Source organism: Taudactylus pleione, unplaced genomic scaffold (genome assembly GCF_031769625.1).
Source record: "Taudactylus pleione unplaced genomic scaffold, aTauple2 ptg000380l, whole genome shotgun sequence".
Lineage (NCBI taxonomy): Eukaryota > Metazoa > Chordata > Amphibia > Anura > Myobatrachidae > Taudactylus > Taudactylus pleione.
The window spans coordinates 2,788,278-2,810,342 of NW_028284781.1; the positions used below are offsets into that span (position 1 = coordinate 2,788,278).

At 40.8% G+C, this 22,065-nt stretch overlaps 1 protein-coding gene across 2 annotated transcripts in view; it reads right to left on the reverse strand.

Annotated features, from left to right (window-relative positions):
• Window positions 1-22,065, reverse strand: part of VIPR2 (vasoactive intestinal peptide receptor 2) — a 194,513-nt gene that overhangs the window by 17,245 nt on the left and 155,203 nt on the right. For both annotated transcript variants that reach the window (XM_088445404.1, XM_088445403.1), the window contains exons 6-10: window positions 13,030-13,156; window positions 8,262-8,412; window positions 5,270-5,330; window positions 5,116-5,185; window positions 315-406 (exon numbers count right to left, since the gene is read on the reverse strand). In XM_088445404.1, the coding sequence (XP_088301530.1) occupies window positions 315-406; window positions 5,116-5,185; window positions 5,270-5,330; window positions 8,262-8,412; window positions 13,030-13,156 (501 nt within the window). The remainder of the gene's footprint in view (window positions 1-314; window positions 407-5,115; window positions 5,186-5,269; window positions 5,331-8,261; window positions 8,413-13,029; window positions 13,157-22,065) is intronic.

A 22,065-nucleotide genomic window follows, 5' to 3' on the forward strand; every position in this document is an offset into this window, starting at 1 on the left:
TATGGACTTTTAATAAACTGCTTAATTCTCTACTTGCACATTCTCAATAGCATTATTTTTAATTGACTTATTTCATACATTTTAATGGCACTTGAGGTGCAGTTATGTTTTCATTCCTCTTCAATTATTTACATCTTAGTCCGAGTTGTCATGATTGTATGCATATATGCATGTATTGCGTGGAATGTAATACTTTTAATTATGGTACAGTATGTAATGGCAGTAAATAAGTATGGGTCACTGAAATAAAAATGTAATTATTGTACATGCAAAACAAAATCAATATTTTGATTGTAGAGAGCAATAATACATACATGCACTGTGACTGGTCATTGCCCCCTACATCAGGAGATCTTAACTTTTGAATCAGGATCCGAATGATATTAATAAATAGGCAGAAGTTTACCTGTAAAGGAGAACAAAGTATTATGTATATTATTATACAGTCCTACACGTATTTTAGAAAGCGTTGTGTAAAGAGAGTGACCACTATAAAAGTTGGTTGCAAAATACTCCATCTGGTCAGTTTATGAGGAGACTGAGGGCCTGATTCAGACCCGCTCGCAAGCGCTATGAGCTCGCAAGCGGGTCGATGGTGGCCCAGTGTGCACTGCGCGTGCGTGAGCCCCGGAGCGAGCGCAAAAAGCACTCGCTCCAGGACTCACTACAAAAGGGATGGCTGTCGATGTTGATCGACAGCTCGCCCCATTTTGTAGGCGTGGCGGGGGGGTGGCTGAGCAAACGGAGGTGTTCCTGCCATTTGTGGGCGGCCCTACTGACATCGCTAGTGATGTCAGTAGGTGGACTTCCTGCTCCAATAGTGCAGGAAGTCCACTGGGGCTTGCGGCAACGAGACCCTACCGCAAGGGTCTCGTCGCAAGCCCGATGGTCCATCACCGTGGCCGCTCGCATAAGCTATGGGTGGTAACCCACAGCTATGCAAGCGGCCAAGAGGGCGCAACAAAAACAAAAATACACGCCCTGATGCAGAGCGAGCGCATGCTTTTTGTGAGAGGCTCTGAATCAGGCCCTGAATTCTCTGAACTTGCTCTTTACTGGAATTGTTCAGGGAGAAAAACTATCCAGAGGCAATATACTAATATCAATAGAGAATCTCTGCTCGGTGGTCAAAATTCAATAATAAGAACGCTGAAGACCATAGGGGGTATATTTATCAAAGTTCGATTTTGCATTCTAATTTTTATGATCAATTTAGCTCACCTGTAATTGAATGAAATCAAATGTAGAAATCCCTGCCAAAATCCCATATTTACTAATATTCAATTTTGGAAGCTTTTTCTTAATCAAATTCTATTTGGTTAAATTTTGAATAGTGATTTTGCATGCCCATGTCCAAATCGAACACAAAATCGAATTTAAATCCCCAAAATAATAGACCTGTTTCATGTTAGCGATTTTAGCATGGACATTTGAGAATTGGTATCTGTGCATGCTTCTGTGTGTAAAAAGATTGCACAGTATTTCCAAAACCAGGACCAACTCTGAAAAGCCTGGTGCTGGTTGTGCTTTTAGAGGGAGGACCCCACATAATTTTGAATTTTTTTTCCAACACTTTGCAACCTGTTGACACACAGAAGCATGCACGAATCTCACTGATCTGTGCATGCATCTGTGTAATTCATACCTGCTCATGCTAAAATTGCCAGCATGAAGCAGGTCTATTATTTTGGGGATTTGAAATTCGATTTTGAGTTCAATTTGGTGTTCCTTTTCAAATCGAATATTTGTAAATCAGGGATTTGTATGTTGGTCTATGTAAAAGTACAGATTTTTTGCCAATGTTCGATTTTGAGTTGGATTGGACTGGGATTTGGTTTTATTTTCGATTTGACATTCGATTTTGCCTTTAGTAAATCTCCAAAGGCAAAATCGAATGAAAATCAAACACAAATCTAATGTCAAATCACACAAAACTCAAAATCGAACATTAGTAAATATACCCCTAGGTCTCTATCATCTCATCATATTTTAGTAATAGTTTACAGAATAGCAAAGGGATTGTCCAGTAAAATCATTACCTCTTGGCTTTAGATCCTGTTTTGAGATACAGCCTATTCATCAAAACATAATTATGGTTTGAACTCGCTGCGAGGCTAGGTTGAAGGTGCAGGGAGGGAGGGGTAGGGTTAGTGTACTTACCAGCAGGTGTTGGTATCCTAACTCTATCGGGTTGCCAGTGTTGGGATTCTGACCGCTGGGATTCAGGGCCTGATTCAGAGCCGGACGCTATTTGCGGACAGTCGTTTAAAAAAAGGGGCCGGCTATTTAAATTGAGCGCTCACTCTTTGCGGTTTGTTGACGCCTCTATGTCTGAGCGAGCGAGCGAACTAAAAATTAGCTCGCTATTTTGTAAAGCCCCTTTGCCGTTCGCACCACACGTCATCTCCGGTATTTATTAGATTAATCGGGTACATCGAAAGGCATCTGAACTGCTCACAGTGCTTGTGGTAGGTTTTTCTTACCGCTATCACTGCGAGCAGTTCAGGTTAAAAGTCAACCAAGTGACGTGGTCGATGACGCTCCTTTACTAATTATGCACTCCCATTAAACGCCCTTTTTACCGTTTGGCACACCTGCGTTCGGATCTCCACTCCCCCGTTTTCAAGCACATTCCCCAGTTACCACCCACAAACGGTACATTCTGTCAATCACATTAGCAGCCCCTCGCTGTTTTGCGAGCGCACGATTTCTGACCGCAATGACTGGTTTGCGCATGCGCATTACGACCCATACGCATGCACAGTTGTGCGAACATCGCTCAGAGCGAACGAGCGGCCGCTTACGAGCGGCTCTGAATCAGACCCTCAGAGCGCTGGCATCCCTGTACCCAACCCCATTTAAACTGCATGATTAGTACTGCCTGCATCTTTAAGCTGTTTCGCACGCCTATGTTTTAAAATTGTCTAACCTGTAATATAAAAGAATCAGTAACCAATTTAAATAAATAAGGAAACACTGTAATTAATCATGGAAATTGATTCAGTGGTTAAGGACATTGTCGTAAAGATGTGGAAGGTGGATTCAGCTAAAGTACCTGTAGTGGAATCCTGTAGAATATAAGCTCTCATAAGCAGGGTCCTCTTCCTTCGTGTGCTTTTCCTACCCCTACTTTTACCATTATCTACTCCCTATTGTCTACAATGGCACCCAAACCTTGGGTTCTGCCACCCTGTTGCCTATTTGAGTATTATGACCGCTTATGCAGCAATGTTTATACCATGTCTATGTCCTGCAATCTGTACTGCAAGTCACCTTTTCTTGTTTTGTTCATTCTGTTTCTGTCTATATACTTTGTAAGGAGCTGAGGATCCCTTTTAGCGCAATATAAATAAATAATAATAATAATGATAGAGGGGTGGAGTTGGTACGCTGAATGCTACTTGAATTTTTGGGCATACATAAACCCAATCAGACATCGCATTGACGCATGAGACCGAGACAGGTGGCAGAAATAGAAAGCTCTGTCTACCACAAATGGTCGAGGCGGATACATCCAACAACAACTCGGCAGAGGGTTTTACAAGAGCTTTGGGTTGTAAAACCTTATAGTTCTGTTCGTGTTTATGCCCAATTTTTAAAAGGGCAGTGCTTTTACTAGCAAGACACTTCATAGATAAACCACTTAGATGGTGGCAGGGTTGGATTATAAGGGGTAGTCATCCAGGGACCCCCACACATTGCCCCCTTGCCGCAGTATTGGCAAACGACTCTTGGCAGCAGACATGATGTAATATATTGCCAGTTCCCAGCACTTCTGACAGCGTCGCGGATCTGATGTAATACATCATAACCGTGGTGACAGTGGCGGCAGGTGTGTGGGTGGGGAAGAGGGGGGTAAATCTTACTGGTGTAGATCACCCACAATTTAAATTGCCCTAGGGCCCCCACAAGCCGTAATATGGCCCTGGTTGATGGGGGACGTGTTAGTAGGTGTGAGATGTGGTGTTTCCTTATGAAGTGCTAGGATCTAAGCCTCCTGTTTTTACTTGAGAGGCAATGTCACATTTACTAAATATGCTATGAAAGATGTAATATGACTGAGGGGGTCTATTTACTAAGCAGTGTTAGGAGACAGAGTGAAAAGTGATAAGGTGCCAGCCAATCAGCTCCTAACTGTCATTTTTCAAACACAGCCTGTGAGATGGCAGTTAGGAGCTGATTGGCTGGCACCTTATCACTTTTCACTCTGTCTCCTAACACTGCTTAGTAAATAGACCCCTGACTTTTATAAAAGCATGAGGTCCTTGTTTATGCAACCACTAGATCCGATAGAAATGTAACTGAAGCTCCCATCTAATCATCTCATGCATGGAGGATGTAGTTATGAGACCTGCGGCCTTCTCAATACCGACATTGGAATCCCGGCAAGGAACATAAGATAGGCGTCAAAATAGTGACGCCTATCTTAATCCCGTTGAACGTCGAAGGACGCCAGCCCAAACGAGGTAAGTCCGGGGTGCCCTTAGCATTAGCCATGGGGGGGGGCTAGGTTTAGGGAGCGTAGCGGGGTTAGGTTTGGGGGGAGGTTAGAGTTAGGCACCCCGAAGGGTTAGGTTTAGGGAGCGGTGAGAGTGGGTAAGTATTAGGCACCCCCAGGGGGAGGTTATGGTTAGGCACTAAAGGGGATGTTAGGGATAGGCACCACTAAGTTGTGGGGGAGGGTAGGGATAGATTACTTACCTGCCTTGTAGGGATCTTCTCCCTTCAGGCTGCCGGCGTCGGGATATGAACTGGCGACTATACTGCCGCCGGGATTTCATACCCATTCCATGCATGGTTGCCACTCAGCAGTCACCATGGGAAACACACTGTGAGTATCCTGTTATCAGTGTCACCAGTACCTGGTATCATGCATCGGAAGTGAGAAACCCAGCTCCAGGTAGGACAGATCTGGCCAGAACTGCAAAGTTTGTGTGATCCACTTTTAACAAAGAATCACTTTATTAATAATTATGTGAAAATCACTATGTAATATTACCTTGATGATTAATCATTTACCATGACAGTCAATCTTTTTACCATGAACATACATCTTTACAATAACTCAATAAATAAATATACAGCTTATTGGAAGGATTGTTAAAGTTTACTCACAATAATGGAAATAATAATCGGTGTTCTTATAACCCACCAAGGAACGCTCTGCTCATTTGTATCCCAGCATCTACAACATAAAACATATATGTCAAATATACAAGATAAATAAAGAAACAATTAAGCTGTTTAATAAAAACAGTATTCAACTTACCCAGTATCCTCTAAATAAATTCTTGTCACTAGCCATACAATAACACATATAGTAGGAATACCTAATGGAAAGAAAATACCATAGGATTGACTGTTGAAATGATCATGTTTGGCTAAAACGATCTTCACATATTAGACAGATAAGCTATAACACATGCATAAACATGATGGCAGTCATTAATTTAGAAACACCTCATGGACTTTTGTCAAATAATCTCTGAGTGACTTCTAAGATGAGGAATGCGAGTTTCATACATGAAGTCTTATGTAATAAACATCTCCGCAAGAACATTAGAATAAAGATGATATATTAAACCTTATAAAGAGGACAAGAGGAGGTGATGCTCATAGCAACCAATCAGATTATAGATATAATTTATCTAGTATACTCCCTAAAATGATAGCTATAATCTGATTGGTTGCAATGGGCAATACTTTTCCATTTTAAAAGGTTTAATACCTGTAGATCTTCCACAAAACTGCTCACTATGGGGCTGATTCAGGGTTGGGGGCAAAGCAAAAAAAAATAAAATAAATGTGCAGTTGGACAATCCATGTTGCAATGCAAGGGGAAGGGGCTTCTAGAGCAGGTGGGGGGATACTGATTCCCCTTTGCAGCACATAGTGCTGTATTCTTTTCATATTTTTTCCAGATGGGGGCATAGTCATGCCTCCTGGATTTGGACACGCCCCACGCTCCCACCACCACCCCCGTACCCAGGCCCCTTTAAGCTTTCAATGGCCCTGGCAAGGGTGCAAAAACATTTATTGTTTTGCATGCAGGGTAAATACTGGCTGCTTTTGCATGTAGCCCCTAAATACTGGGCAGGTTTATTTTTACACTTTAATTTAAATGTACATTTTATATCTCTCCCATCTGCAGTGCAAAATGGTTTTGCCAAGGTGCAAGGTTACTTTTCTTTTTTTTTTCTTTGCTCCCATCTTAAAATCAGCCCCTTTATCCTCTTGTCAAGGTCACATTGGCAGCTCTAAGCTCATGTATTAAATGCAAACTACTGTACTGTATGTAGACCTGATCTTCTTTACAAGTGCAGCTACTTGTCAAATTTAATGCATTTGAGGTTACACACCAGGGGCACTGGAACTAAAAGACAAGTCAAAGAGGACATCACATGCGCTGGCTCCCGAGCATGCCCAGAAGATCAGAGAGACTAATGCATTATTGGCACGCCCACAAATATTTTTGTGATGGACTGTGTAGTATTTATACCACTATTGTACCCAGGGGTGTATTACTAGAGGAGAGGGCCCATGTGCAGTGTCTATCCTGAGCCCCCCTATCCGCCCTGCTGCCGGCAGTGCACTGAGCGCAGCAGACTCTGGGCACTAGAGTAAACTGTAGTGCTCTGCCAGAGTCTACTGCGCATGCGTAGGTCACCGGGAATATGGCACGGCAACCATTTTTCCGGTGATCTCACTGCACCCGTGCAAAATGCTAGGAAAATGGCCGTGGTGGCCATTTTCTAGGCGATTTGTAGAGCAATGGTACTGCCGACGTGGGACTCCGGAGAGGTAAGTATTTAATAAATGGGTGCACAGTGTGTGATGTGGGCTCCTACTGGAGCCGATGTACACCGCACACATTGCACCCATTATAGATATGCCCCTGATTGTACCCCCAAATCCTTATCCTTAGAATTGATCAATCTACTATCACTGTAAGACAACACACTATATAGTTTTTTCTAAAATACTGCATGGTTTTTCTTCATTTACATGTAAAATAAAACATGACAGTGAGGGGAAAGTGGACAAGTTGAGAAGGCACCCATTGTAACCAATCAGCTTCTACCTAGAATGCTATAGAATTTACTTGATGAGTGCTAGCTGCTATTGGTTAGTATGGGTAACTTGTCTACTATTTAGAAAGTTTGATACATTTCCCACATAGTGTGTTACATTGAACAGCTTGCAGGTGTCACTTGTACTACAGCTGTTTTTGGTGAGAACTTGTCAAGTTTTATCATAATAAAGCCTTATTTGGCAGTATTCACTAACCCTGCATCATATATGTAGCAGTATGACTTATATTTTTATACTATTTCAACTAGAATAACTGTATCTATGAAATTAATATACATATGATACTTTAAAATTAGTTACAGATAAAGATTTAAACAATCACAATCTAACATACAAAATAAACAATTTACTGTACAAAATTACGACAATGCCATAGCTAGATATTAATTGCAACCTAATTTAATGATGTGGTTTGTAGCAGGAAGTACTGTGGAAGTTCAGTGAGGTGGACAGCCCATTTATAGTACATAGGTTTATATTCAGAGTACATCTTAAATTGAATACAATTTAACATTTTTCTTTTTAAAGTTGCATCTCTGCAATCTACTCAGTCAGAAACATTTTCAAAACTAGTCTTGCGACTCCCTTCCCTAGGTTGCGGCTCCCTCCCCTTGTCATACCTGGCTGAGATGAGACTGGATTCTGGCTGAATATACAGTATAGCTTCATAGTCAGTACACAAAATGTAACAAAAAAATAAAAACCCGCTCACAAAAGATATAAATTGAAGTTAATGGTCAGACAGTGCATCCAACAATTACCTAAGGGGCTTAGAGCATCAGAATTGCTCCAAAATTATATCAACACTACAAAAAAAACCTACAGTATGTACTGACCTCCCCGTTTCCAGTCGTGCATGAATCATTCTTTATTTGTTAATAATTAGGTTTGCTTGCAGTGTTAAAGTAGTTTTTAAACACCGCTTTTGTAATTTTACTATATATGAATAAATGGGTGTGTTTTTCACAGTTGCAACCTATCAGATGCAGACATTCTAAGTATATTCGAAGTGATCGCTATCAATGTTTACACTTAAACCAGTCACAAACGCAGCCTCCTGAAGAAGTGAGAAAAATCGCAAGCTGAGACAGAAAAAAGTCTCAGCCTGCATTTATGACTGACTCTGAAAAAGGCCCATAGTGAGGAAATAAATTGTATGAATAACTTACCCCATCCAATCATCAGATACATTCTAAAATGTCTGTTTGGAGAAAATATGACCACAAGAAGTGTGTGCAGGTAAAGTCCTTCAACCAATAACCAATAGAAATTTGCCGTTACACAGTAATGAAAAAATACTAAAACAATCTTACACCCGATCTGCAATAGCAAAAGGAAAAATATGGTACATTAGCTTTAATATATCAGTTATTAGTAACATTAGTTACATTACATTATATCAGTTTTAAATGTGATTGCTACAACAGAAATAAAACTTGATGACTGATCAATATATATCTACTGTAGCTGTCTATCTAATATCTGTATCTCATTTTTATATATAAATATTATATCCACCGCATATTTATTCATCACATATCCAGCTCATATTTATCTATACATCTCATATCCAGCTCATATTTACCTATACATCTCATATCCAGCTCATATTTATCTATACATCTCATATCCAGCTCATATTTACCTATACATCTCATATCCAGCTCATATTTATTTATACATCTCATATCCAGCTCATATTTACCTATACATCTCATATCCAGCTCATAATTATCTATACATCTCATATCCAGTTCCTACAATAGTTTATCTATATACATCTAATATCCAGCTCCTACAATAGTTTATCTATATACATCTCATATCCATCTCATAATTATCTATACATCTCATATCCAGCTGCTACAATAGTTTATTATATACATCTCATATCCAGCTCCTACAATAGTTTATCTATATACATCTCATATCTATCTCATATTTATCTATACATCTCATAGTCACCTCCTACAATCTTTCTCTATATACATCTCCTATATATCTAATATGTATCCAAATTGTAAAGCGCAACGGAATTTGTTGCGCTATATAAGAAACTGTTAGACAATATTATTATTATTATGTATTATCTATCTATCTATCTATCTATCTATCTATCTATCTATCTATCTATCTATCTAATAAGCTAAATTAGAAAATATTTATTTGATTGAACATAAGATAGGGATTGACCATTTCTCAAAAATGTAATAACCATTGTACAGTAAAACAAAAATTTTACATGACAAATCATCTTTGTTTGCTTAGTACTTACATTTACGAGTTTCATTCTTTTATTTTGAAAAATTAAACTTCAGGTTTATGTTAAGTAAATTACTATATTACTATACTATATTTAGCTAGAAAATAAGTGAAAATCAATAATTTATTCAAGAATCCTTTGTTAGATTCTAAACACTGATAAACTAATGTTTTGCATTTTTATTCACTTGATTGACATAAAAATAGTTCTACACTCCCCCCCACTTGTAAAAACAGTAGACGTCTCCCAAGTTCTGTTCTTGGGCCTCTCCAATTATATATACAGCTATACATCCTCTTCAGATGAGCTGATCAGCTCTTTTGACCTCCAATACCATCTCTATGCTGTTGACACTCAGATCTACCTTTCTCCCTGACCTCTCCCCCTCTCATATCTCCCCCACTCATCTCTTCAGCTGTTTCTGCTATCTTTTCATGGATGTCCCAGCGCTTTCTTATACTTAATATGTTTAAGGGGCCCATTTATCATTGTAAATTTGTGGCTATATCCCAGAAAACACCAATTTTTGGGGGTTAACTGCAAATATTACGTTTTTCCCAGATGTATGAAGGATATCTGATATCTGCTGCGATCCCTCCACGGCAGCCACATCCCCCATAGGTTTCTATTGGGGATGCGATGCATCCAAATTTACAAACATCCAGAATGCAATGCATTCTGGATGCTGGCCCCAGCAATTAATGCCATCTGAAGATGGCATTATCCACTGTAGCCTATGGGCTACACTTTGCATAATTAGCTGGGAGAGGGTTCTTCCGGAACCCTCCCCGGCAATGGCGGCCATGCATGTGCGGTCAGTGTGACTGCGCAGTAGTCCCAGCAGCACTCCCGGAACATCACAGAGACAGGTTTCTTTCAGGGCGCCTCTCCCTGCGGGTGCTGGATAATACATTCTGGCGATAGGATTGCCTCTTGCAATACAATCATGGGCAGTACTGTCATGCCCAGATCGCATTGCAATTGTGATCATTAATAAATGGGGCCCTAAGACTGAGCTGATCATCTTCACACCCTCATGCATAACTTCACCTCCCATAATATTATTATCTATTGATGGCATAACGATCTCCTGTAGCCCCCAAGTGCACTGTCTTGGAGTTATCCTTGATTCCTCCCTCTCCTTCAAACTGCACAGTACTTTTTGCAGTCTTGCCATTTCTACTGTATCTCAAAAATATTTCCAGGATCAGACTCTTTCTCACCCTGGATGCTACTAAGACCTTCATCCACTCACTGGTTATCTCCAGAGTGGACTATGGTAATCTCCTCCTCTCTGGCCTCTCTGACTCCCACCTCTCTACCACTCCAATCTGTCCTCAATGCTGCTGCCCGGCTTGTCTTCCTCTTCAAATGTACTACATCTGCATCCCCTCTCCTGAAAACCTCTACAGAACCTAATACAAGCTTCTCACACTCACTTACTCTGACATTATCTCCCTCCACACTCCAGCCTGCCCTCTTCACTCTTCAAATGAATGCCACCTCTCCTGCCATCTGATTACTTCCTCACACTCCCATCTACAAAATGTTGCCTTACTGCTCCTGCTCCAGTGTTCAGGTGAGTATTTCTCCCCCTCCCGATTCCCTACCCCCAACCACCCTAACCCTCCTTTTAATGGCTAACCCTGTGTTGATCCCAGCACCGAAAGTCCTGTAGTCCGGTGAGATGTGTCCCCGGCGGGACACATCTCACCAGACTGTTCCCGGCCGCGAGTGACATTTGGTGCTGACTGCAAGCTGGGTGCAGCTCTCGGACCAGCGGCCATTTGAATTTGGCGCCGGCCACAAGCCAATTACGGCTTGTGGACCGGCAGCCAATAAAAAGCATCATCTGTCGTCAGATGCCATTGGGCAGAAAAGCCAGTATGATGGCGGCTGGCGGAGGATGCAGACATCGCAGGAAGAGCTCTGGTGGCCATGGAAGAGGCCAAAAGATGCCGGGCTGAAGTCAGAAGAGCTCCGGCAGCAGTGCCACTGGGCAGGATGGGCCAGTGATAGAAGAATGCAGCTGAGGACTGAACAGGTAGGCTACCATTAATCCCTCCCTAGAGCACCAGGTTGTTGGGCACTAGGCCCGTGGAGTAATTAGGCCTGTGGCACTGATAGGGGGTTCTGTTTATTCCTTGGGTGCCCAACTCCCTAGTTACGCCCCTAATGGGGACTCAATTAATTGTGAAAATACAGAGACTGTAAAAAAAAATTAGTAATTTCTCTGTGGTATGCCTCTTGATAAATACTGTAGAAGTGATAATGCCATTCGGTCTTTTTTGGTTTGTAAATAACACTTCAGGAGAATGTGTCTGTACCTTGATTTCTCATAAAAATAGTTATCAGCAGATTAAATGCTGCAATGGTACTCATTTATGGATATTTACCAACATTGCGACGTACAAAATAGCACTAAAACATTTTAACACTATTTTTACAAGGTTCGTGCAGATTTAATAAACTATTGCTGAACACACTACAGTGCAACTTACTGTGCGTGGATGTAAAAATAAGCATTACAAGGATAGAGGGAGCAATTTACTTAGCCTTGAATGGATAAAGTGAAGAGGTAAAGTACCAACCAAATAGCTCCTGTTATTTTTCAACAAAGCCTGTGACATGGCAGTTTGGAGCTGATTGGCTGGTACTTTAGCTCAGGGCCTTATTCAGGTTGGATCGCACATCTGCATTCATATGCACCCGTTAGTTGCGAAAATATGCTAATGAATGCAATCGCATGGCAACCGCAGCACTATACCAAGACGCCCATCACTGTATAAAGCCGCCCACTTCCCATGACATGCATCCTCAAGTCAGTGTAAACATCGAGTAACATCAGAACCATTCACACAGTTGGCGTTGACCTGACCCTACCTCACGAACTGCTAAACTTCCTGTCGACCATCTAGACCGCTGCCAGCGTATGCAATCGCAGGGGCTTAATTATGCATGCCCCTGTAACGGCGTTCAAATGCACAGGCACACCTGCGTTCCTTCGACCACCCCCCTTCTCCACCCCCAACCGGCCACTTCATGTCAATCACTATGAGATGGGACTGCGTGCTCGCTGCAATCGCTTCCCAATTGCAGCAGCCGGTTCGCACACTGCGATGCATGCGCAGAGCACAAACATTGACCGGCTGCGCGCTAACGCAGCCGTGCGATCCAACCTGAATAAGACCCTCAGTTCGCTTTATCTCTATCCAAAACTTTGTAAATAGACCCTAGAAAACCCACAACTGCCTTACCACATTTTTCATAGTGCAATCAGCAGACTGGATGGCAGCAATCCTTGGATGACCACTTTGCCAGTTATGTCCCGCTACTGTCCATTCACCTAGCAGCATTTTGATTAACGTTATAAAATTGTTCAAATTGGTTACATTTGTGTGTTTTAATTAAAAAATTTGTCTGAACAACCATTTTTGGCTATTTTCCAGTGTTTGTGAGCAAATGGACGATTGTCATTTGCTCCCATACATTACCAGGTTTTCATTCCAACCAGCCAGATTGGACAGATAATTGTAGAGTGGATGGCCAGCTTAAGCCAAATGAGAGAACGAGGATTATTTAGTGACTTAACAATGACAACCTAAATGGTTTTGGTGACCACCCATATTGCATCCTAGCACATCATGTCATAACATGGTAGCCAATCTACTAACCAGAGAGTCTGGACAGGAGTAAGAACCTGAGAAGAGAAAATCATCCTTCACTAATACTGAGATAGCTTTCAAAATAAAAGAGAGGAACAAATTCAGATGGATGTAGTTCCTTGTACAGTGAAGTTTTCTAGAACAAAAAAAGAGGGAAAATTAATCACACTGAATGAAATCTAGATGCTCTTGGTTATCCATCATTAAACACATTGTACAATTCCAAAGGCCATGGTGCATGTGCTGCAATGGCATACCGGCAGCACTCAGAAGCAAGGATAATGGGATATACCAAGCTATTCATAAAAAAGTATTTGTCCAGCTAATTTTCTCCTTTATTTGTAAAGTTTTTCATTCCATACAACTGCAAATCTTCTACCAACACTTAATATTATCTAAAATTGACCATCAGAAAACTAACAACATGTAAGGGAGAACCTTATTTATTTAGTACCTGGGATACCCGACGTTGCCCGGGTTGAATACTGGACCCTGAAGTACACTTGCAGCCTTTTTTACATCATCCTCGCTTATAACCTGTACAACTATGAAAATTAGGAGTAAATGACAGTGCAGGCAGGTGTATTCTCATACTGTTTGGAATACAGTATATCAGGAGCAGACTGACTTACAGAACAGAAATCAGTATAACTTCACAAAATCACTTAAGTTTCAGAAATCACTGCAGAACAAAGGAGGTGATTCAGCTGCAGATGGATGTGCTATCGCAATATATGGTAATACAGCAGGAGGCATCACCTCAATATAACAGTATAACCCAGGAAATAACTGACCCAGGCACCAAATGTTGGTGTAATTCTTATCCCTAACTCTCCTCAATATAACAGTATAACCCAGGAAACATCTGACCCAGGGCAGGATGCATGACATGACCCTTCTTATGCATGCCGGCATTAGCTATGCCGTTATGCATGAAGAAATTCACAAAGCACAGCTCTCTCGGTAAGAGCTGTCCTTTGCGGATGAGGTCCGGGTCTATGACCGAGAAGCCCCTCAGTGCTCTCCCAATAAGGGCGCCAATGATGAGGGGTGTTTTTCCTTCTTTCTTTTTGTACACACAGGCCATTGCCATCTTGTTTAATCCCAATATATCTGAAGCAAATATTCTATTTTTCACATAACTAACATCAGGTTATACGTAACATAAATATATAAACTCGCAACGTGTTTAACCAGAATTATATACCTTTTAAATCATTTGGATAATTTCCTTTCATAAAAATAACGATGCACACAAAATGTTATAAGTGAAATGTTTTTATATTCATCAAATCAATCTTCATAAAATCACTGCTTGTTAAAATACAATATAGACGATACAAAGATGAGAGAGAGCGAGAGTGAAAGTAAAATGGTTGCTGAGTGAGAGTGTGTGTAGGCGTTGTTGGGGCTCTTGTCCTATTGTTCACACCACATGGTCTCTGAACACAAACTCCATTTTGAATGTCAGAAAGACTCACATAATGTTGTAACTTCTGTAAATCATATATCCATTAATGATCATAATTATAATAATTATAATAAACCTATCTGAACTATACAACACCAAAACTGGGTAGAGTTATAACTATGATCACAAGACTAGTAATTCACAACTTCCATTGAAACAAGCACATGATTCAATGGGTAAACGTGGAGCACATGGAATTTCCTTTGTTCACACCACATGGAGGTAGCCATCTTTAAAAAACTGCAGACTACCTTTCACTCGGTAATCATTATTTATACCAAATCTATTTGAACTATAAAATCCCCAAACTATGATAGTACATAACTTCACAATACTATCACAATATGGCTAGCAATATGGCTAGCAATCCGCAACTCCCATGGGACCACAACCACTAGCTGAATTCAACCTGAAATATTCACATTCCATACTACAATATTTTAACCAGATTCCATTATATAATGTTTCAGAAAGTATAAACTACTAAACAGTGTACATTACTTATAAACTTATTACAATGTAATTGGCCACTACCGCATTACGGGTTCCTTCATCACCAGCTGATATAAAACAATTATATATATTCTGCAGATTGCAATATTTCACCCAATTTTCATCTTAATCCTAACTACACCATGTTACAGTCAGATCACAAGAATACAATACACACTAAACCTATCTCTCTCAGACAGTACTATTGTTAAAGCACATGGTGGATCGTATGAACGAACTACAGTCTCCATTAAACACATGTGAATAGACAAAGACTACACCATATCATCCACTGTATGCTAACACAGACTTATGAATTCCCTTACCAAACTACAAACTTATTACATATTGTCTACTACAGATTAACACAAACTATCTAAGGCATAACCAAAGCATTACAGCTTGATAACCTGGCCGTTAACAAAGATTCCACTATGAACCACAATATTAATCACTACATAAATCACTACAAACTATACTAACTACTTAATACATAAGCCATATCCCTTAAAACACATGATTTCTTCATCTTGCCTGTAAGCCATGTGTGGTTGGAGAGACAGAATACGTAGCCTCCAGGTAGATAAACAGCCAGTTTCTCCATGTCTCCAAGAGATTGAGGTTGCATCTTCCTAGTCTGGTTGCCACAGTCAGAGTGACCATGTCCTTCAGTTAGTATAATTGAGGTCTGGGGTCTCTTTGTGAACCCAACTCCGCCTGATAGGTATGTTCAAAAAGGGGGTGTTCCGGGATTTTACCTCGGGTATGTGTGAATACATACATATATATATATATATATATATATATATATATACATACACACATATATTTTATTAATATATGTTGATTTTAACATATACACTGTAACAATAGGGTAACACCATCAGGAGATGGCCTACCCACCGCAACCAAGCCCCTGAGTGCATAGCATTCCAGGGCTTGGTGAATATGAGAAATGCAATCAAACCAGCATTTTAAGGGTTTGACCGAATTTCTCCCTTTGCTGCATCCTGCCCCCAGGCACCAAATGTTGGTGTATTTCCTATCTCTATCTCTCGTCTATATAACAGTATATCCCTGTAAACATCTGACCCAAGCACCAAATGTTGGTGTAATTCTTATTTCTAACTCTTCTTAATATAACAGTATAACCCGGAGAACATCTGACCCAGGCACCAAATGTTGGTGTAATTCTTATCTCTAACTCTTCTTAATATAACAGTAAACCCTAGGAAACATATGACCCAGGCTCAAAATGTTGGTGTAATTCTTATCTCTAACTCTCCTCAATATAACAGTATAACCCAGGAAACATATGACCAAAGTACCAAATGTTGGAGTAATTCATATCTCTAACTCTCCTCAATCTAACAGTATAACCCAGGAAATACTGTATCTGACCCAGGCTCCAAATGTTGGTGTAATTCTTATCTGTTAGTTACCTGTTCTCTTCCCCCCCACCACACTAAACCTCCACCTGACCCACCACCTGCTGTCACCCTTACTCATTCAGAAGCCAGCCACATAACCCCACACTCCTTATCCCCCTGCTCTAGATCAATATCACCTCCACACTACATCAACCCTAATAATCTCTTTCTCCTCTCGCCTCTTAACTCTATCCCTCTCTCCTGTTTCCTCTGGAAAGCCAGTTTTGTCTATTATAAACTGGTCTCTGTTCATGAGCACTTCTTCTGCAACGCCGTGATTCACCTTGCCATCACCAAACCCTGGATTTACCCATCTGACACCACTGCTCCTGCAGCTATCTCCTTTGGGGGCCTCACATTCTCTCACAGACCCTGGCCTGGAGGTTTCCAGGGTGGTGATCTTGGGGTCCTGCTATCCTTGGGTCACTCCTACCAAGTCTTACCTTCTGAACCCTCCATCTCATTCTTCACATTCAACACTAATGACATTTGCCTCTTCCAACTTCTTCGAGTAGCTGCCGTTGTTTTGTCTCCCTGGCCTTAGTTCAAAATTTCTCCATCACTTGACTTCCTGGCTCTTGATCTTCCAATGGGCCCTCAAGACCCATTTCTTCCTCAATGCTTTACAGCACTGATCCTAACCCACTACTCTATGCTCCTTCCTCACTATCTAGCCCATCTGTGTTACCCCTGTTTGTATGACCCTCACCTTAGAATGTAAGCTCTCGTTAGCAGGGCCCTCTTCCCTCACATGCTTCTTGTTGCCTTACTTTTACTTTCATTTACAACAGCACCTAAAACTTGGTTACTGACACCCTGCTGCTTATTTAGGTGTTATGCAGCATTGTTTATAAATAATGTACTTGTCCTGCATTGTCTGTACTGTTAATAACTGTTGTCTTGTGTGCTTATTTGTTTCTGTACTTTGTAAGGCGCTGCGGAACCCTTGTGGCACCATATAAATAAAGGATAATAATAATAATAATAATAATAATAATAATAATCTATAACTCTCCTCAATATAACAGTATAACCCAGGAAACATCTGACCCAGGCACCAAATGTTGGTGTAATTATTATCTCTAATGCTCCTCAATATAACAGTTTGACCCAGGAAACATCTGATCCAGGTGCCAAATATTGGTGTAATTCTTAACTTTAACTCTTCTCAATATAACAGTATGATCCAGGAAATATCGGACCCTGGCTCCAAATGTTGGTGTAATTCTAATCTCTAACTCTCCTCAAAATAACAGTATAATCCAGGAAACATCTGACCCAGGCACCAAATATTGGTGTAATTCTTAACTCTAACACTGCTTAATATAACACATAACCCAGGACACATATGACCCAGGCTCCAAATGTTGGTGTAATTCTTATCTCTAACTCTCCTCAATATAACAGTATAATGCAGGAAACATCTGACCCAATTACAAAATGTTGGTGTAATTCATATCTCTAACTCTCCTCAATATAAAGGTATAACCCAGGAAACATCTGACCCAGGTACCAAATTTTGGTGTAATTCTGATATCTAACTCTCAATATCACAGTATGACCCAGGCACCAAATGTTGGTGTAATTCTAATCTCTAACTCTCCTCAATATAACAGTATAACCCAAGAAATATCTGACCCTGGCTCCAAAAATTGGTGTAATTCTAATCTCTAACTCCCCTCAATATAACAGTATAACCTAGGAAACATCTCTTATCTCTAACTCTCCTCAATATTACAGTATAACCCAGGAAACATCTGACCCAGGCACCAAATGTTGGTGTAATTCTTATCTTTAACTCTCCTCAATATAACAGTATAACCCAGGAAACATCTGACCCTAGCACCAAATGTTGGTGTAATTCTTATCTATAACTCTCCTCAATATAACACTATGACCCAGGAATTATCTGACGTAGGGTCCAAATGTTGGTGTAATTCTAATCTCTAACTCTCCTCAATATAGCAGTACAACCGAGGAAACATCTGACCCAAGAACCAAATGTTGTTGTAATTCTAGACTCTAAATCTCCTCAATATAACAGTATAACCCAGGAAATATCTGACCCAGGCTCCAAATGTTGGTGTGATTCTTATCTCTAACGCTCTTCAATATAATAGTATAATCCAGGAAACATATGACACAGGCTCCAAATGTTGGTGTAATTCTTATCAATAACTCTCTTCAATATAGCAGTATAACCCAGGAAATATCTGACCCAGGCTCCAAATGTTGGTGTGATTCTTATCTCTAACTCTCTTCAATATAAGAGTATAACTCAGGAAATATCTGACCCAGGCTCCAAATGTTGGTGTAATTCTTATCTCTAATGCTCCTCAATATAACAGTTTAACCCAGGAAACATCTGATCCAGGTGCCAAATATTGGTGTAATTCTTATCTCTAACTCTTCTTAATATACCAGTATGACCCAGGAAATATCTGACTCTGGCTCCAAATGTTGGTGTAATTCTAATATCTAACTCTCCTCAATATAACAGTATAACCAGGAAACATCTGACCCAAGAACCAAATGTTGGTGAAATTCTAATCTCTAACTCTACTCAATATACCAGTATGACCGAGGAAATATCCGACCCAGGCAACAATGTTGTTGCAATTCTAAACTCTAAATCTCCTCAATACAACAGTATAACCCAGGAAATATCTGACCCAGGCTCCAAACGTTGGTGTAATTCTTAACTCTAACTCTCCTCAATATAACAGTATGATCCAGGAAATATCTGACTCAGGCACCAAATATTGGTGTAATTCTTATCTCTAACACTGCTTAATATAACACATAACCCAGGACATATATGACCCAGGCTCCAAATGTTTGTGTAATTCTTATCTCTAACTCTCCTCAATATAACAGTATAATGCAGGAAACATCTGAACCAAATTACGAAATGTTGGTGTAATTCATATCTCTAACTCTCCTCAATATAAAGGTATAACCCAGGAAACATCTGACCCAGGTACCAAATTTTGGTGTAACTCTGATATCTAACTCTCAATATAACAGTGAGTTGGTGTAATACTGATCTCTAACTCTCCTCAATATAGCAGTATAACCCAGGAAACATCTGACCCAGGCACCAAATGTTGGTGTGATTCTTATCTCTAACTCTCCTCAATATAACAGTTTAACCCAGAAAATATCTTACCTTGGCTCCAAATGTTGGTGTGATTCTTATCTCTAACTCTCCTCAATATAACAGTATAATCTAGGAAACATATGACACAGGCTCCAAATGTTGGTGTAATTCTTATCAATAACTCTATTCAATATAGCAGTATAACCTTTGAAATATCTGACCCAGACTCCAAATGTTGGTGTGATTCTTATCTCTAACTCTCCTCAATATACCAGTATGACCCAGGAAACATCTGATCCAGGTGCCAAATGTTGGTGTGATTCTTATCTCTAACTCTCTTCAATATACCAGTATGACCCAGGAATTATGTGACCCAGGCACCAAATGTTGGTGAAATTCTTATCAATAACTCTCCTCAATATAACAGTATTATCCAGGAAACATAAGACAAAGGCTCCAAATGTTGGTGTAATTCTTATCAATAACTCTCCTTAATATAACAGTATAACCCAGGAAATATCTGACCCAGGCTCCAAATGTTGGCGTGATTCTTATCTCTAACTCTCTTCAATATACCAGTTTAACCCAGGAAACCAAATATTGGTATAATTCTTATCTCTAACTCTCCTCAACATACCAGTATGACCCATGAATTATCTGACCCAGGCACCAAATGTTGGTGTAATTCTTATCTCTAACTCTACTCAATATAACAGTTTAACCCAGGAAACATCTGACCCAGTCACCAAATGTTGGTGTAATTCTTATCTCTAGCTCTCCTCAATATATCTGTAATAGTATAACCTAGGAAATGTCTTAATGTGCTGGCGGTTTTCACCTGGGACCCTCGCAAGACGGTATGGACTTGGCTGCATCCGACACACAGGTCACGGCCCTCAGCATAGTCAACAAGCCGGGTCAAAACCAAACGGACAAGATGGTACCAGGGAGCAGACTTATGCAGTTCAGGGAGGATAGTCAAGGTCAGAACCAGACTGTCAAATGCAGTACCAGGGATCAGACGAAAAAGGGTCAGAAACGAAGCCAAGGTTAGGAACGGATATCTAGTACACAGGAACACTGGAGTAAGGTAATAGAGCCTATACTATGGCACTTGTGCTCCCAGGGGCTTCCTTTTATAGGCAGGGCTTGAATTTAGGTGCCTCCTGTGATGTCCCCAGGTGGCATGTATGGCCCTTTAAATCAGTGACAGGTTGGCTCACACACCCGTAGGGAGCCACAGCCGCCTGCACCATGCTGGAGGAGGGAGAAAGCAGCGTCTAGTGGCGGGTGCAGGGGACCCCCTGTCCGCTGCCTTGCCGCAGACCATCACTGCTGGATCTGGTAAGTGTGTATCGGTGTGCGGCACACTGTAACATTACCCCCCTCCTTTAGGGATGGGTGCTGAACACCCCACAAATGGCTTGCCAGGGAACTTCTGATGGAATTTCCCAAGAAGTTGGGGTGCATAAATATCTGAGGCCTTGACCCAACAGCGCTCTTCAGGACAATATCCCTGCCAGTCTACCAGAAAATAGATAGTACCACGCAATATTCTAGAATCCAAAATCTGCTTTACCTTGTACTTCTCCTGATGATCTACTGGAATAGCTGAAGGAGGATCACCGTGCCTCAAAATTCATTACAGAACTAATGGTTTCAAGAGGGAGACGTGAAAAACATTCAGTATTTGAAGCTTGTCAGGAAGCTTTAGGTGATATGCAACCGGATTTGTCACTTGGAGAGTCTGGAATGGCCCAATAAATCTAGGAGCAAATTTCATTGCAGGCACCCTGAGTCGCAAATGTTTGGTTGACAGACAAACTCTGTCACCCGCACATAGTAAAGGCAACCTCTTCCTTCTCCTGTCCGCAAACACCTTGTACCTCGAAGTTGCTCTGCATAAGTTTTTCTTTACTTCCCACCAGTTATCACGGATGACTGGAAGTGATACGACCCCACAGCTAGCAAATCTGGTAACACAGGATACAATCCATACTGAATAAAAATGGAGAGTGACCTGTTGCCTCATGAAATAAATTGTTATGAGCAAATTTGGCCCATGGCAGCAAGAAGACCCAGTCGTCCTGATTGGCCGACATATACATTCAAATTAATTTTTTCAAAACCTGATTCGCCCGCTCTGTCTGACTGACCATTACTCTGGGGATGGTAGGCTGACGAAAAGATCAGATTGACTCCAAAACATCTGCACAGTGCCCTTCAGAATTTGGAAGTAAACTGCACCCCACGGTCAGACACAATGTCTTTAGGGAATCCGTGCAACCTAAAAAACTCCCTTATGAATGCCTCTGCTAGCTTTGGAGCCAAAGGTTGACCTTTTAATGGAACAAAGTGAGCAGCCTTGGAAAACCTGTCAACCACTACCCAGATAGTGTTGAAACCTTGGAATAATGGCAGATCGGTGACAAAGTATATAGAAACATGGGTCCAGGAATGGTCAGGCACTGATAATGAATGCAGACATCCTGAGGGTGGGTGGGGTGGGACTATGTTTTGAGTACAGGTAGTACAGGCTGCCACAAAATCCT